Genomic DNA, 17573 nt, shown 5'->3' with positions numbered 1-17573 from the left:
GTAAACCCCTCCATACATAAGGAGTCAGAACCCCTCATCCCTATGTCTGCTTCCCCACCCTTTATACCGTAATGAGGTTGTGCTCTGGGAGGCTGCAGGCCTCGATGTGGTCCTGCAGCAGCTGCTGTGAGAAGTTCTGGTGCATCTGTGCGGCCTCATGGGCATCCATGGCATTCCCACATGCCTTGTTTAGGTCTGCAGATGGGGCAGGTGTCACTGTTTAGTTCATCCCTTGTGGCCAAACTCATACCAACCCAGGGGAGACAGGAGTCACCCTCAGAGATCCAAACCCGTTTTGAGACTCAGGAGGATCATCCACAAAGCCCTGTAGCAGGAACCCAGGCCCCACTTGTCATAGTTCTTAAAAATCCCTGGAAAGTTAGGCATGGTGACTTGGCAGACAAAGGAATGTAAATTTGTGATTTCAAGATCAGCTTTGTCTACCCAGAATTCCAGGCCAGCTAGACCCTGTTTCCAATAAACAAACAAACAAGAATAAAAATCCCCTGGAGACACACCCCTGCTCAGATGATGTCAGTCCTATGAGCATGCCTGGAAGCCTTGTTCACTCTCACCTCTCAGGAGGGCAGATGACCACAGCTGCACAGACATGTCTGGGATCTTGCTGGCCAGCTGCATGGCAGGTACCACCATGTTGTTACTCTCCTGCCAATCAAAAGCTAAGAATTAACAGTGAGGTCATGGAAGAGTATCTTTGACTCCATCTGCCCATTTTATGTTCTGTTGCTCCTGGACAAACATGAACTGCACCCTCAGAGCCTACCCAAAACGGCCCTCTAAGGTACTCTTGTTCACCTTGGAAAAAACAAACTGAGCATTCTTGCTCCCCTTTGCACACGAGGCAATGAATGAGCCATACATGCCTCTTGCCAGCTAGAGAAAAAGAGGGCTGTGGCCCCACAATTAGAAATGATTAATAAACTATACATTCATGCGGGTGTCCCAACCTAGGCTTCAAGAGAAGGGAGCTAAAGGACTGAGTGCAGAAGATTTGCTCCTTTGAGCTGGCTTTTGTAGGCTACTGTGGGGATATGGGGTCTCTAGGCCTGTGACTCCCTCTGTGTGTGCAGAGCTGCTGATCTAGAAGCCCAGTGTTCTCATGATGAGGCTAGGGGAGACCTGGAGTGCAGTGTTCTGTTTCTGACCTCACACTGAGGAACCCTAGGTAGTTCTGAGTCCAAACCAGGCCCCGCTGAACTGTTCTACCTTCCCAGACTGCAGGCCCAGGTTGGGGTCCTTTCTGTGACAGAGGTGGAGAGTACTCACTGCTCTTGCAGAGTACTCAGGTGCAGCTCTTAGTACCCACATGACAGCTCACAATTGTCTAATTCCTGTACCAGAGAATCTGATCTGACCCCCGCCTCTGACCTCTGTGGACACCAGGCACACACATGGTGCTTATCATACACACAAGCCAAACATTCACATACATAAAATAAGCAAATGGAGAAATGAACAAAAACAAAAATTTAAAAGCCTCAAACCAGATTCCAGTTCTAGGCACAGGTTAATGGAAAAACAACCTGACCAAATGCAGCTTAGCTGGGTTACTCAGACCTTAACCTCCACCAGCTACAACCAAACCGAGTAGGGTCCCTCTCAGACTTCAGACACGGTGGGCAAGAAGAGCTGCCCCCTCCTCCAGACCCAAGGAGGGGCTAGAAGTATGGGCTGGCTCTATAGCTGCCTGGACAGGGTCTGATCCTCACGAGTCAGATCTCTGCTGGCCACCTGGCTCTGGCTGCTGCAATAATTGTACCCACGAGGGCCTGGCTCAGCAAACTGTCCCTGCTGCTCAACCACCAGGCTCGCTTTGGCTGCCCTGACCTCACAGCTATCTCCCCAGCCAGGCTCATACAGGCAAAGGGAGTGTTTTACAGAAAGCCGTGGAGTGGGAAACACTGTTAGACAAGCAGACTTCTGGCCCACACGGCTACTCTAAGTGCTCTGAAGTACACCACACCAGAGGCCCCAGGGTAAACAGGCTTGTCCAATGCCCAAGCAGATGCCCCAGCAGCAAGCCACAGCAGTGGGGATACTAAAGGTCACTCCCTGCTCTCTACAGCCAAGCTACCCTCAATACATTTGACAATAATTTGAAGTAAAGAAGTCTTGTGAAGCCACATGGTTGATGGTGCCACAGACACAGGAAGGTTTGACATTGTTAGTCTAAGGTTCTGAGACAGTCTCATGGGGCCATGGATTCCCAAGGGATGGTATGTTGAGAAGCCTACAGGAACATGGCAGCTGTCTCTTAGTTCTGAGGCTTGTGAGGCTGACATCTATGTCCAGGAGGGGAACCCCAGGACCTCGTGCCTTTAACACCCTGGATTCCAGGACAGGAAATGCCACCTTCCGTGGTGGTGTTCCTTAGGTCTCCAGCCTGTGCACCGGCTAGGTAGGGACTCACCCTGTGATTTCCCAGCACATAGAAGATGTGACCCAGCAGCACAAGGGAGCAGGCAGTAAGGCGGTTCAGGTCCTCTGCATTCGACATCTTTAGAGTTTCTCGAAGAAATCTCCTGTAAGAGGAGACAGATGCTGATACCCGCAGACATATTAGTCCTAGAGAAGCAGAGGTAGACTGAGGAAGGAGAGGCCATCAAACATGGTGCCCTGATCAAAACTTACTTGGCTTCGTTGTAGCGGCCCTGGAAGAAGGAGAAGAGTCCTCGTACATAGAAGGCTGCTGCTCGGAGGCAGTGTGAGCTGCGAGGAAGCAGAGTCTCAGTTGGGTACGGGAGAAAAGTTTCCCAAAGGCAGCCCCTGAAGACTGTCTAAAGGCTAGGATGCAAGCAGTGTTGAGTATGTGTGAGGTCTGGGGCCCGCAAGCACATACACCACCCCAAGAGCAATGAGGGAGTAGAATGTGTGTGCTGAACACAGGCAGGCTCACCTGACCGGGAAGCTGTGGTCTGGGTTTATCCTCTCAAGCAAACTGTACAGCTGGTGGAGAAACATCAGTCAGGACTCTACCTAGAGGAGGCCAGGCCCTGAACATGCTACAGGGGACAGGGCTTCTTCCACTCCACGGGAAGACTATCATAACGTGCAGCATGCCTGCCCTGAACAGCTTCAAGACCGAGTGTCTGAGGGAACTATGTAGGAGACAGGAGCAGAGTGGGGACACTGGGACACACACTATCCTTATGAACCAAGAATCCTGCTTCAGCTCCCTAACAGCCAGGTTGACAGAGGTTGGGCTTCCTGCTTCTCTCAGCCCAGATGTGGAAAGTTGGCCACGGTTTGTACAGACGAGAGAGGACATTGGCCATGGTTAGAATGAAGGCTGCAGAGGTCAGAGAATATGGGCCACTCTGGAGGGACTTAGGGTGGGATATCCTAGGGTCAGAGAAGAACCTAATTCTTGTGGCTTTGGCTAGAAAGTCCAGGTAAAAGCACTTGGCTTATCTGGTCAGCCCTGTGAGGATGACCAACCTACCCACACAAGACTTTCTTCTATCTGATTTGGAGCTGAGGTATGGCTCTGTGGCAGACCGCTTGGCAGCAAGCAAGAGCCCCAGTTGGATGCAAACTCCTCAATTTTTTCTGTCCTTTTTTTTTTTTTTTTTTTTGAGACAGAGTTTCTGTATAGCCCTCACCATTCTGGAACTTGCTCTGTGGACCAGGATGGTCTTGAACCCAGAGATCCACCTGCCTCTGCCTCCTGAGTGCTTGGATTAAAGACATGCACCATGACAACCTTACGACATTTTTTGTTTGTTTTAGGTACAATGTGGGGTCAATAAAGGTTGAGTGGCTTAGGATGGGACAAAAGCCACATGGCTGCAGGAGTGCTGTCCCAGTCCTAACCCTCATAGAACACTAAACATCTGGGCTTTTCTAAGGTCTGTGGGTGCCTAGGACACCCACAGCCCCCGCACAGGAGATGGAGGAGGATACCGAACATGAAGCATGTCACCTACTACCTCTTGGTGTCTATTTCCTTCCCGTATATACACACTCGCAAGGTTAGTCACGATGAAGGCCCACAACTCCTGGTGGTTGGTGAGCTGGAATGAAAGATGGGGCATTTAGGAGCCCAGCCTGGCCACGGTTACACCGTCGAGGCCTGACTGGACCCAGAATTGCACAAGGGCTCCTTTCAGACTCAGTCAGCTCATTCCAAACCCAAGCACGAAGGAGTTAGCCCCTCCCCCTCCTCCACTGCAGTGGCAATGCCAGTGACTACCAGTGGACAATGACCAGCCTTGGTCTACACAGTCCAGACTGGCTCCACTCTTCTGGCTCAGAGTCCTAGCAGCTGGGATGACAGGCCTGTAACCGCCCTGGCTTATTTTTGTTTGTAGTCCAACAGCGAGACCCTGAAGCACACTGGGCATGGTCTCTCCACTGAACCATTGATTATGGAAAGTGAACTGGTCAAGAGAAGGAGTAAACCTCAGGTGTGGTAGTGGAGGCTGGTCATCCCAGCACTTGGGAAGGAAGCTGAGGCAAGATTAAAAAACCTTTTGAAATCTTTCAAGACAGTGTTTGTCTCTAAACTCCATATGTAGATGGCTAGCTTCAAACTTACAGAGATCCACATGCCTCCCCCTCCCAAGTGCTGGAATTTGTTATACCACCACACCTTGCCAGGCAAGATCAGAATTTAAGGCCTGCCTGTGCAACTGAGATATCCTGTCTTAAAAGCATAGGCAGGGGCTGCAGTTCAGCAATCCAGTACTTGCCTGGCATGTGTGAAATGTTGGGTTCAATCTCCTTAGCTAAGCCCAGATGTTTGGGAGAGGAGAAGGAAAGGATATAAGAGTCTAAGCAGCTTGGGCCCTCTGATTCCAATTCCCTACAGTAGTGGGCCTAGCACACAAAAGCCCAGAGCTCCCTTCCTTGACCTGAGCTGCAGGAGCATTGGGGTGTGGGCTGTGAACAACAGGAGGAGTCTGTGTTTGAGGACAAGGTGTCTGTCTTAGCTTTTCCCCTTCCATGTATTGCCCCAGAAGGCTCCTTTCAGCACATGACTTAAGCATTGCTGCTGAAGCAAAGCCACATATGGACAACCACTAAGAACACGAGGTTCCTGGCACTGCAGCAGGGCTCTGGCACTGCAGCAGGAGGGCCTGAGGTCTAGGGAGCCAGGGGTGGATCCACGCCAGAGAAGTGGGCAGCCAGTTGACTCTTCACATAGCACCCACAGACATCTAGCAACCAAGGAGGGAGCCCCATCCTACAGAGGGATGCTCCAGCCACTCAGAACATAACATACCATAAAATCTCTACTGGGGGCTCCCTAGAGAATAGGTCAGTAGCCTCCCTTTCCTGCAAGGACAGCTATCCCTAGAAGTATCTGTGTCACTCTGGAAGAAATGGACCAGCTTCTTAGGGACTAGTAGGTCAGTTGTCTAAGACTGTGGGTGCCTTGCTGGGGACTGCCTCCCTGAAGTAAAACTTGTCTTCTGTTCCTGAGCACCTATCAGAGAACTTAGGTAGGATAAGGGCACATCCCAGTCACTGTACGTCCACATAATGTGACTCTACCAAACTCCAGAACCCAGCATGACTTCAAGAGCACCACAAACTGACCCAGTCTGAGAATTTCCTAGGTGTTAAAATGGCTACTCAGTGTACCTGTACTCCTGACTCATATGTCCTTTCCTCCTATCTTTCCAGGGTAGCCACGAACTGTTCATCTTAGCAACCTCCCACCCCAACAGGAACTGTGTTAAGGTTGTGGCCACTGTCAGGCTAACTGCAGTAAATGTGGGCTCAAAGTCTATATATAGCTCCTGCAGTAAACCTAAGCTGGTCTCCATCCTTTGTGCAGCAGCCAATCTTATACCATGTTCCATTACTCAGGAAGTCAGCCTTACCCGAAGGGCTGTGGTAAACTGGGCTTCAGCATTGTCCATGCAGTTCACGGAGACACAATACAGGCCCTGCAAGGACAAGGATGCATGTGCAGCTCAGGTTAGAACCAGGGGAGCTGACGCGGTGACCATGGGCAAACATAATTTGTACTGGGCCTGGGATGGGCTTCAAGCTATTGTAAAGGACCCCTCCCCATAGCAGAACAGAGCTCATGTTTGGATGTGGGTTGGGTAGTGTCATGGGTTATTTACTGGGACACCCAGATCCTCAGGGTGGGTCACATCCTTTGCTAGCTATGTGCTGGATTCTGGCAAGAGTGGGGCCCAATCCTGGGACATACTCACCAGCAGTGTGTGCAACTGGGCGGCATGGTTGGAGAAGAGCCTAGGGGACTGCTGGCACAGCTGACAGACCTGAGAGATCTGAGTAGAGAACCAAGGTAACTCTCTATCCTGGGACCTGGCACTGGGGTGCAGCCCCAAGGCTGGAAGACGTGCTCCCATCTACTTGCCAAAGTGGAGTCAAAGCCCTGGCAGGAGGAGCCACCACATGGAAGAGGATGACCCTGACCTCCTTTCTCCTGACCTCCATCCCAGCTTCAGGTTATAAAACACCTCCCCAGTGTTCTCAGGAAGCTGTGCATTTTGGTGATATGGATCCCAGTCATATCCCATTGTTCGCTGAGCCTACAAGTTTTAGGGAACCAGACTATTGGCTTTACATCGAATTCTATAGCCTAGACTAGAGCAGTGACAGTGAGGCCACTATACCCTCCCCTCTTTTTTTCTTTTTTTTTTTCTTTTTTTTTCTTTTCGGAGCTGGGGACCAAACCCAAGGCCTTGCGCTTGCTAGGCAAGCGCTCTACCACTGAGCTAAATCCCCAATCCCTGTACCCTCCCCTTTTGACACCTATGCCCACACCCAGACCAGCTCCCACATCCCATTCTCTGTGCTTCCTACCTCCTGTAGTGCAGTGGCCTTGTGGCCAGTGACAAGCCGGCACATGATAATGTGCTCCAGCAGGATCACTTGGAAGGATGACAGGATGGGGCTGCAGTCTAGCACTGGGAACAGGAGGCAGGGGTGAGCATGCAGACATGGACCACCAGGCCCTGCCCACATCATTCCTGCTGCAGCCTTTCCCCATCAGATAAGGACATAAGCTCAAGCCAGGCCACTGTGAAGCGAACATCCCAGAGCTGAGAAGTCTCCAGTGGATGGGGCTCAGGTAAAGCAGGAGCTTAGCAAGCACAGGTCAGGTCCTAGCTTGAATGCCATGCACCAAAGTCACAGGAAACTCCAGGCTGAGCACTGTGCAACACACAGGTCATCTCTACAGAGGCTGCCTCCCACCCCCTGCTAAGAGTTCAGGAACCTGCTGGGTGGGTTCTCCAAGAAATCTTCAACTATGCATGCCTGAGTGAGACAGAGCCCAAGCCATGGCAGTTAGTTCCTGGCAGCCCTGCACAGATCTCCTTGGGTGAGGAAAAAGTTGTTGCCCAACCCAGCTTGAGGAAAAGAAAAGCACAGTTCCACAAGATCAAAGAGATTTAGAGGAATGCTAAGGCCACATGCATCCTCAGGATGCATCAAACAGTCAAGTATGGCTAGAACCCTAGAACCTGGAGGAGTCATAGCAGGCACGTGAGGGCTAAGATCTGGCCCTGGCCTCCCGGAACATGACGATGTCCTAATGTCAAGGGAACTTGGGATAGCTGGGGCCCTGCCCAGGCAGCACTTACTCTTAAGCTTTTCCAATTGCATGAGCGCCTTGTCTGTGTACTTCTGTGCCTTCTCCAGGTAACCAGCCTGCATGGAATGCATCACTGTGACCTGCAAGGAGAGCAGGTGGTGGTCACAAGGCCCTCTCCCAGCGCAGGCCCAGGCCCAGGCCCAGGCCCAGGCGCAGGGTGACAGGACTCACCAGGTAGACGAGCACACACATGTGCTCCTTGGGCAGCCAGTGGAAGAGGTCGGCGGGGTTGCTGGGCAGGATTTCATCATCGTGCAGCGTGGAGATGGTCTGGATGCACTGCTGCAGCTGCTTCAGGCATGGCTTGACACTCTTCACCTGCGGCATGTATGCCTCAGCACCGCACCCCAGGAGGCCTGGCAACCTTGCCGAGCTCCTGTACAGGACTCTCTCCTACTGCAGGAGCTCTTCTCCTTAGGTCTTAGCCTCCTAGAAGCCAGGCTTCAAGGAGGCAAGAGGCCTGGTAGTTGCCTCCCACAAATAGAAACTGTTTTAGCACTGTAGCTTCTGCCAACCCTTCTTTCTGTCTGCCATTCTAAGTCTCTCAGGGACAGCTATGGTTCTCAGCACTAAAAGCTGCTATGTTCTAATATGCTGGGCCCAGTGGGAACACAAGGAAGGCCCTTACTAACACTGAACATTTCTTGGGTCCCCACAACACTGGCCCAGTACCTCACAGGGGTGCACATCCAGTGGGTCCACAGGAACAGGAAAGGGCAAAAGCAAGCAAGGTAGCTCCCATTCATTCCTCATAGGCTGAGGCCATCATGTGAACACAGTGTCCAGTCTTCAACATAGTCACACAGCCATACCTGGGTCCCTACTGAGCTTCACAAAGCTGCTGTGAGCTGGGAAAGGGGTCTGGAGCACATTACCCTGTTTTGCTTTCATGGCTTCCATGAACTTCCTCCAGAGGCCTCCAGCAATGTGTGCCCTCAATGGATGTGAGGCCACAAATTTTTACTCAAATGAGAGTAGGCCCACAGGACAAAACTGCTTTGTGAGCACCCTCTACCCTTGGGGCTTTGTCATACAGTATGATGGGGCCGCCAACTGTGCTAGAGCAGGACACCTGCATGTATGTTTGTGTACTTACAAACATGCAACAAGATCATATCATGAGTAAACCCTCCCCACAGACCCTGAGTGACAACATACCTGCCCAGCATCCAGGTAGTGAGTCACCTGCAGCACCAGGAAGAAGACACGTAGTGACTCCTTCTGGATGGGGTTGCCCTGCCAGTTCTCCACAATCTGCCCACACAGTGTGAGCAGTGGGTGCACCTCTTGCAGTTTGCGTTCCATCAGCAGCAGCTAGAGGGGGTGAGAGGGGTAGTGCACCACTGTTACCAGTCCAACGGCTGAGGACACCCCACCCCCACAGCCCCCAGAGAGCAGAGCTGGGTGCAATGAGGTCAGGTGTGGCAGGCAGCACTTGCCTTTAGTCCCAGCACTTGGGAGGCCGAGACAGGCAGATCTCTGTGAGTTTGAGGCCAGCCTGGTCTACATAGAGAGTTCCAGAACAGCCAGGGAGACCTTACCTACATTGTGACCTTACCTCAAACAATCAAAGTTGGATACAACAAAGAAACTAAGGTACGGGCATCTCCGCAGCAGGCTCTCTCAATAGCACATCCACTACCTGAAACCTCAGAGCCCCAAGTGAAGCCCACCAGGGCAGAACCCCTGCTCCTGAGAATACACTGTGTAGAAAAGCCCCTGCCAGTAGCCTCCTGACCGGCAACAGGGCTGCACACACCCAGCCTTGACTTACCATCCCCTTGCTGAGCAGGAATAATGCCCTGGAAAAGACACAAGACATCAGGTTTGTAAGGCATCAGGATCAATACGGCTGCCACTCAGGGAGATGTGCTTTATTTATAGGACATTTTAGAATGCTACAGTTTGTTCTGATCTATCCATGTTTACATTTGGAGGTGGGCGGATGCTAGAATTGATCTTAGGATCTTATACAGGTTAGACAGCACTCTGCACTGCATTATACTCCCAACTTAACTTTGAACTTTAGCCTGGTCTATATTTGGATTTCTATATTTGGACAGCCGGGGCTACATAATAGAGAGCCCTAAAACAAACAAACAAAAAAAGACAAAAAAAACCTTTTGTTTATGTCTATATGCGTGTGCCTACATGCACAAGTGCACTACTACATCCAAGTGCCACCCAAGGAGACTACAGGGGGGCATCAAACGTTGAGGAACTGGAGTTACAGGAAATTGTGAGACTCCTGAGGTAGGTGTTGAGAAATGAATCTGAGTTTGAATGTCTGAGAGAGGTAAGTACTCTTAACCACTGACCACCCTCTTTTTTTTTTTTTTTTTTTTCGGAGCTAGGGACCAAACCCAGGGCCTCGTGGTTGCTCGGCAAGCGCTCTACCACTGAGCTATATCCCCAACCCCACTGACCACCCTCTTAACCTTGAACTTGGAATCTTCCATCGTCTACCAGGTGTGCCCATGCACTCTGGCTTCGGTAGCTCCTATTTTACATGATGCAGACACACTTGTGAGCATCACAAAAGAGTAGAAGATGGTACCCTGAAGTCACCTTCATGTTCCAATGCAGCAGAGGTGGGTCTGGCAAAGGGTAGAGCGGACAAGGACTGGCCTGGCTATCTCCACCCCACCTGCGCACTCGGCTGTGCCCAGCTCATGTCCCCCTCAGGGTAAAGGAGATGAACTTATAAATGGCAGTCAGTGCCTCCCTTCTCTGTCACCAGGGTTTCTGTGGCCTCTCTCAAACCCCACTCCATGGACTTTCTCGAGTAGATCTATGTACATGCTGAAACTGTGGACAGAGCTCCCACAGCAGGGGAGGGTGGCCTCTACCAATGCTAGCCCACTGCATGCAGGTGAATGGACACTGAGTCACAGGTGTCGAGGAGGTACCGGTGCAATAAAGCCTGTGGCTGAACAATCCTACCAATGCTTTCTATTTCAAGAGATTTGGAAGTGTGTGGAAGAGCAAACCTGTCACTCCAGCTCTTAGGAGGCTGAGGCAAGAGGATTAAAGCAAACAGCTGGGGTCATCCTGGCTACAGTGGTGACAGCCTGTCTAAAAATACCAGAGAGAGAACCTGCCAGTACCAGCTCTACCAATGAGACACTGCCTTTGCCTTCCCAGCCAGCATTCACATGGCAGGAATTGATGGTCACTCGCTAGGATTGACTCTGCATGGTTCACTACACCAGAGGCCATTGTCACACACTAAGGTTTAGGGTCAGTAGCAGGACAGCCAAGTTCTTTCCAAGCTAGAGAGCAGCCTACCTTGTATATTCAGATCCCACCACTCGGGCATACTCGGCCCCCACACCCAGGAGGTCACAGGCAGATACCAGATCCTTCTCCAATGTGTGCAGTTGCTGAAGAGGAGAAAAAGCAATGACCTTGGCTACCAATGTCAGTCCTTAGAACTTGCCACCTCAGTGTGCCTACGCCTCCTGTATCTGCATAATTATTGCAGTGCTGGCTTAGAGTTCAAGCACCAAGGCAGCCAACACCACTAAATGCTCTGGGTATAAACTAAGCCATGCCTTGTACTCTGTCATTTCCCCTTACTGGTGTACAGAGCCAGCAGTCTGAGCTCTGAGGCAGACCCAGTGAACACCAGGTAGGCTACCAGAAAGGGCTCCCTCAGAGCAGTAGTCTAAGGATGCTTCAAACCTAGAAACCTGGAAAACTGAGAGAGGCCACATCTGATTTGGTCCCTGGAAGGGAGACTTCCATGCAGACACATGGTCTAGGGCTCAGCTCCCTTGCACACAGAGTGCCATCAGCTCTGAAAGCTGGGAAGGGCAAGGAGTTGCAGAGTCCACTTCCTCAGCTGCACATGGGAGGCTGCAAGGAGACAGTGTGAGCACAAGAACACAAGGGAGGGAGGCGCCTGGGGGAAAGACCCTAAAGTTCAGCACCTCATATGGCTATGTGAGTGCTAGGGCTGCCTCACAGGAGACAGGGGACATGACAGATAGCCAAGTCAAGGACAAGTAAATGTCAGTCAAGGGTCATCCAGGTTCCCCCAAAAAAGAGGTACAGATAGGATGTAGGAAAGAAGAGGTGACTGACAGAGTGGAATGACCTGTCCCTCTATGGCAGCCCAGGGGTCCCCAAGCAGAGCCTGGTACTTGAGTTCATGTCCCAAGGCCTTGCTCACTCCTGTACTCACAGCGAGCTGGAAGAGCAAGCGGCAGTGCCAGTATGGCGTCTGCTGTGAGATCTGGATGGCTTTCCGCAGCAGCGGCTTCGCTGCGTCCACAGAGTTCTGAAAGGAAATGGTTTCAAGTTCAAGGAGGAGGGGGAATGACAAGATGGAAATCAAACCTAAGCCCTGATGCAATAGCCACGGAGCCAGCTCCCCTTTTTGTTTACTCTCTGGATAAGATGGGTAATGCTATTACAGTGTACTTCCTGCTCGGAGAGTTTGAATGGCTTCTGAAATTTCTTCTTGCTAGGTGTGGTGGCACACCTATCTTATCACCTATTGGGGAGTCTGAGGCAGGACAGCCTGTGAGTTTAAGCTACAGGGTGGCATTGTTTCCAAAAAATTATTATTATTATTATTATTTAGCTTTTTAATGTAGAATAATAAAAACCAGATGTGGTGATGCATGCCCTTTTATTCAGCTATCAGGAGGCAGAGCAGATCTCTGAGTTTGAAGCCAGCCTGGTCTACAGAGTCGTAGGACAGTGAGGGCTACATAGAAAAAGCCTGTCTCGGGCTGGAGAGATGGCTCAGCGGTTAAGAGCACTGACTGCTCTTCCAGAGGTCCTGAGTTCAATTCCCAGCAACCACATGGTGGCTCACATCCATCTATAATCAGGTCTGGTGCCCTCTTCTGGCCTGCAGGTGCATACATGCAGGCAGAAAGCTGTATGATGTATACATAATAAATAAATAAATGTTTAAAAAAAAAAAGAAAAAAAAAGAAAAAGCCTGTCTCGGGGGGTTGGGGATTTAGCTCAGTGGTAGAGCGCTTGCCTAGGAAGCACAAGGCCCTGGGTTCAGTCCCCAGCTCCGAAAAAAAAAAAAAAAAAAAAAAAAGAAAAAGAAAAAGAAAAAGCCTGTCTCACCAAAAAACAAAAACAAAAACAAACTACATAATAGCCTCTCATTCACATCTAGGCATCTAGGCTAGCTAAGGCTACAGACTTACCTGTTTCAAAACGATAACCCCAAAGCTTCCCCAACAACAAAAACCCAGACATACATATACTTGGGGGACACTGAAGATGGCTCTGTGGTTAAGAGTACCTGCTGCTCTTAAGAGGGGGCTTGGTTTCAGTTCCTAGCACCCACATGGCAGCTCACAACCTCTGTCACTTCAGTCCCATGGAATCTCATGCCCTCTACTGAACTTTGTCGACAACTGGCAAGGATATAGTATACTTACATACACAAAATACTTATATCCATAGAATAAAAAGAAATAACAAATTTGAAGGGCTGAAGTGCGGTTTGATGCTGGAGAGTGTCTACTTAGCACACATAAGTACCTGGCACTACCCTAGGACCACAAAAAAGACACAAGGAAAAGTGACACCTTAAAGAATATTGGGTTGGGGGGTTGGGGATTTAGCTCAGCGGTAGAGCGCTTGCCTAGGGAGCACAAGGCCCTGGGTTCGGTCCCCAGCTCCGAAAAAAAGAAAAAAGAAAAAAGAAAAAAAAAAAAAAAGGATATTGGGTTGGGGATTTAGCTCAGTGGTAGTGCGCTTGCCTAGCAAGCTCAAGGCCCTGGGTTCGGCCCTCAGCTCCGATAAAAAAAAAAAAAAAAAGAATATTGGACATCGGTGCTGAGTCACTTCTATTATAGTAGGTAGTACACATCAGGAGGGGACAGGGACAGGGACAGGGCAGAGCTCAGTGGCATTATCTGTGTAGCCCAGGTGAGGTCCTGGCTTCTATCCCCAGTTCTGAATGAATAAATACAGAAACAAGGGCGTGTGAGTGAGCTATACAGAGCTCTGTAACACAGTGTGAACTCCTACCCAGCTGGGAACCATGATCTCCTTCTAGGTCCAGGAAACAGGGAGCCCCTGCTTTCAGAACCAGCAGCATGTCCTCACCTCTTGACAATACAGCTCTGACAACAGGCTCGCTGCCTCAAATTTAACATCTTCAAACTGCGGGATCTGGAGAAGTTCAGTTAAGGAAGTACAATGCAAAGACATCTCTTTAAAAAGGGTCACAGCTCCGAGTAAATCCTCCCCCTCCATGCTGCAGGGCAAGCAGAGGAAGCAGAGTTGGGGCAGAAAGGGCACAATGAGGACCTTGCTGCCCAGAGAGTGGTGGCTGGCTTCCAGGGCAGCTAGGGTACATGGTATGCCAGGGAAAGAAATGTTTCCAGCTTTTACCATGGGCTTTTCATTCAAGCAGAACATTACCTCAAGAATATAGGATAGAACGTGGGGATATGGCTCAGTGGCAGAACATTTGCTTAGCATGCCCCAGGTGCTGGGTTCCACCCCCAGTATGGGCACCCCTCAAAATGCATATACAAGAAAAGGATACTTGCTGTGATATCAACCACTGAAAGAGAAAAAAAAAAAGGATTAATTTTTCTAGGGGGAGGGTCAAAGGGTTTCTCTGTGTAGTTCTGGCTGTCTTGAAACATACTCTATAGATCAGGATCGCCTCAAACTCAGAGAGATCTACCTGCTTCTGCCTCCTGAGCACTGAGATTAAAGGCATGAGCCACCAGCCCAACTAGGATTAATTCTGAGGCAAATGCTTGGTGCTTGTTTCCACTGGGCTTATAGTAGTGTTGGCACAGCATGCCCATCCCCAAGGGCAGTGTGGGGAGAGACAGCATTGCTTCCCCTGCAAGCTGGTTCTGGGATGGAAGCTGCATGGCACTTGGGGGATGCCTAATAAAGAGGGGAACCTCTCTTCCTAACATCAGACAAGGAGCCAGACTATTCAAGGGAGGGAACCCCAGGGTGATCTTGGCCATACTCTACATTTCAGCAGGACTGATGATGGTCTGGCGGAAAGACTAGCCATTCAGCAAAGCTTTGCCTGAGGAGTGGGTCACCTTAGGGGCGTCTGAGGAAGTGGCATATCAAAGAGGCTTGAAGTGGGCAGAGCTAGCCTCAGAAGGGGAGTGATGTACACCAAGAGATTTATGAGACTCTGTCTCAAAACAAAACAAGAACACAAACCAGCTTCTCAATACCTTTAGCCTCCCAACACCTGCATTCAATTATACACACAAACGCAAGTACACACATAATTAAAAATAACTAGTTGGGCATGGTGGTGCACACCTTTAATCCTAGCACCTGAGGAGTCAGAGGCAGGTGAAATCTTTATGAGCTTGAGGCCAGACTGGCTTACATAGCTAGCCTAGACTAAAAAGTAAAACCCTGTCTCCAAATTAACAAGTAAATGAATGAATGATTCAGAGGGTCAGCTTTGACTTAGGGAACCACTGTGTCTCAAGTTACATGTTTCAAGAAAACTCCTTGGTAGTATGCCATGCAGTGTTCAGTTATTTGGATCTTTAAGGACCTCCTAAGTACAACCCTAACACTGACCTGAAAACCAAGGCTGCAACAAACAATTACCAAAGAACTGACCTCTGAGAGGAGCCCTGACAGGTGTGGAGAGGCAGACTGGACCCACCCCACTGTGTCAACTGCCCACACAGGATGGGGCACTTGATGCTGAGCTTTGAAGGCTAAAGCTGGGTGTAACTGCAGAAAAGGGAAAGTGGGAGGTGCTCAGAAGAGCACAGACACAGAAGAGCTAGCAAGAAAAGAACCAAGACCTGGGGATACCTGAGGCTGCAAGGCTGGTGGCTTAGTGCCACTCATGGTAGTGGTGGCTGGGAGTCCACCCCTGGGTGGGGAAGAATCAAAGTTCCTGGTCAGACTGTTTTTGTAAAAAACAATTTTTTAACATTTATTTATTTGCATATTTATTTATATGATTTATTTATATGCTGATGCACTCAATAGGCCATCGTGCGAGGGTAGAGGTCAGAGGGCACCTTGTGGGAGTCAGTTCTTTCTACCACATTGGTCCTGGGTACTGAAGCCAGCCTTCAGTCAGTCATGTTTGACAGCTAGCACCTTTTCCTGCTTAGCCATCTTGCCAGCCCTACAACATGGTTTTAGGATTGGCTTAGGACAAGTGTGGTGGTGGTATGCATTTGTCATCCAGCACTTGAGGCGTGGAAGCAGGAAATCACAAGTCCAAGGCCAATCTCAAGTACATAAAAGACTGGAGATGTGACTCGTTGATAGCATGGCTGCTTAGCATGTATAAACCCTGGGTTTATCCCCTGTACCTCACAAACTAGACATGCATGTCTGTAACCCCAGTACTCAGGGGGACCCAAAATTCAAGGTCATCCTCAGCTACACAGTGAGTTTAAGGAAACTAGCCCCAACTGCACAAGATTCTCTTAACAGAAAGCTGTCTCAGAGCAGAGACCAGCACAAAGGGAAAGAAGAGGCTCTCGTGTGACTAGAAACACCTAGGTTGCCTCTTGGACCAGCAAGACAGAGTCACAAAGAGAAGCGGGGATCTGCTGGCCAGGAGGAAGCACTGTGGGCCAGTAAAAAGGCAGGGCAGGAGGAGCAGCAGCCTCCTCTGGTCAGCACTGGAGGCCTCCTCAGAGCATCGGTACCTTCTCAGGACCACAGACTCACTGTGTTCTTTTAAATAGGCAGCTGAGGGATGAATCCAGAAATCACAGCCAGCTGACAGAGAATGGGGTCCCACTGTTCCAATTTCTTCCATGTCTGGACCATCTCCTTAGAGAAAGGTCTCTTTGTCATTTCCACTTAGGTTTCCTTGTGGCTGCCATCTGCCTATTTAGTCATACCTTTCTTTCTGAGCCAAAGGTATCTGCTGATGGGTAGACATCCTCTCCTGTGCCCTCCTCTCTGGATACTCACTGCCTTTCTAGAACTTTCAACCATCCTTTAGACCTCCACAGTCTTCTTAGGATCTCCCACTACCCTCTTGGAATTCCATCTTCCTCTCATCCCTCCTTCTATCACCTTCTGTGTGCAGTCTTCTTTAGGCATTGCTGGATTGACAGGGACACATTCTAAGAAATGTGTTGCTAGGTGATTTCACGGCAATGCAAACATGTACTTTTTTTTTTTTTTTTTCCCGGAGCTGGGGACCAAACCCAGGGCCTTGCGCATGCTAGGCAAGCGCTCTACCACTGAGCTAAATCCCCAACCCCAAACATGTACTTTTACAAACTAAGCCGACCACATTGCTAGGTGACATAATCTCGCAGGAAGTTTGCCATTGCCAAAATGTCTTTATATATCCATAACAGCATACACAATGGAGAATGTTAGAGAAGGCCCATGTAACCTCTCAAGGCTGTTGTCTCCAGAGGCTGCTTCAGGGTAACACTCCACAGTGCTTGGGAAACATTTGTCTCATGAGCAACAATTGCACCCACTCATGTACATCCCCCCCCCCGCCCCCCGGAGCTGAGGACCGAACCCAGGGCCTTGAACTTGCTAGGCAAACGATCTACCATTGAGCTAAATCCCCAACCCACCTAGGACTTCTTAAATGCTAGGCAGGCACTCTACTCAGTGAACTACATCTCCATCCCATTTTTTTCCTTAAATTTCTTGAAACAGTATCTCATGCAGTCTAGCTTGCCCTCAAACTATGAAGGTGATGATGGCCTTGAGTTCCTAATTTTTCTGCAGGCTCACAGTACTATGTCCAGCTCCATTTAGTTATTTTTAATGTGCTAGTGTTTTGCATGCATGTATGTCTATGTACCAGGTAAATGTAGAAGTCAAAAGAGGGACTCAAATCCCCTGGAACTAGAGTTATAGAAGGCACCATTGGATGCTGGGAATTGAACCTGGGTCCCCTGGAAGAGCACCAAATGTTCGTAACCACTGAGCCACTTTTCCAGCCTTGTCCAGCTACATTTTAAATCCCAAGGTCATGAGAAGAGCGTGGGGAATT

General features: G+C 49.8%; 1 protein-coding gene across 4 annotated transcripts in view; it reads right to left on the bottom strand.

Moving 5' to 3' along the window:
• Mau2 (MAU2 sister chromatid cohesion factor) overlaps positions 1–17573 on the bottom strand; it is a 31140-nt gene that overhangs the window by 6446 nt on the left and 7121 nt on the right. For 2 of the 4 annotated variants that reach the window (XR_015639355.1, NM_001106077.4), the window contains 17 exon segments: positions 14130–14147; positions 13685–13750; positions 11787–11882; positions 10889–10983; positions 9375–9402; positions 8759–8914; positions 7772–7918; positions 7590–7680; positions 6808–6911; positions 6192–6269; positions 5850–5915; positions 3948–4034; positions 2918–2967; positions 2653–2730; positions 2432–2543; positions 576–666; positions 68–195 (listed from right to left, as the gene is read on the bottom strand). Coding sequence is in view for 2 of the 4 variants with exons in the window: in NM_001106077.4 (NP_001099547.2) it covers positions 68–195; positions 576–666; positions 2432–2543; positions 2653–2730; positions 2918–2967; positions 3948–4034; positions 5850–5915; positions 6192–6269; positions 6808–6911; positions 7590–7680; positions 7772–7918; positions 8759–8914; positions 9375–9402; positions 10889–10983; positions 11787–11882; positions 13685–13750; positions 14130–14147 (1491 nt within the window). In the remaining 2 variants the exon portion in view is untranslated. 4 annotated transcript variants of the gene reach the window in all.

The sequence above is a fragment of the Rattus norvegicus genome, chromosome 16 (genome assembly GCF_021556685.1).
Source record: "Rattus norvegicus strain SHRSP/BbbUtx chromosome 16, alternate assembly SHRSP_T2T, whole genome shotgun sequence".
Classification (NCBI taxonomy): domain Eukaryota; kingdom Metazoa; phylum Chordata; class Mammalia; order Rodentia; family Muridae; genus Rattus; species Rattus norvegicus.
Note: the sequence above shows the minus strand (reverse complement) of the source record. Positions and strands in the feature narration are given on the sequence as shown.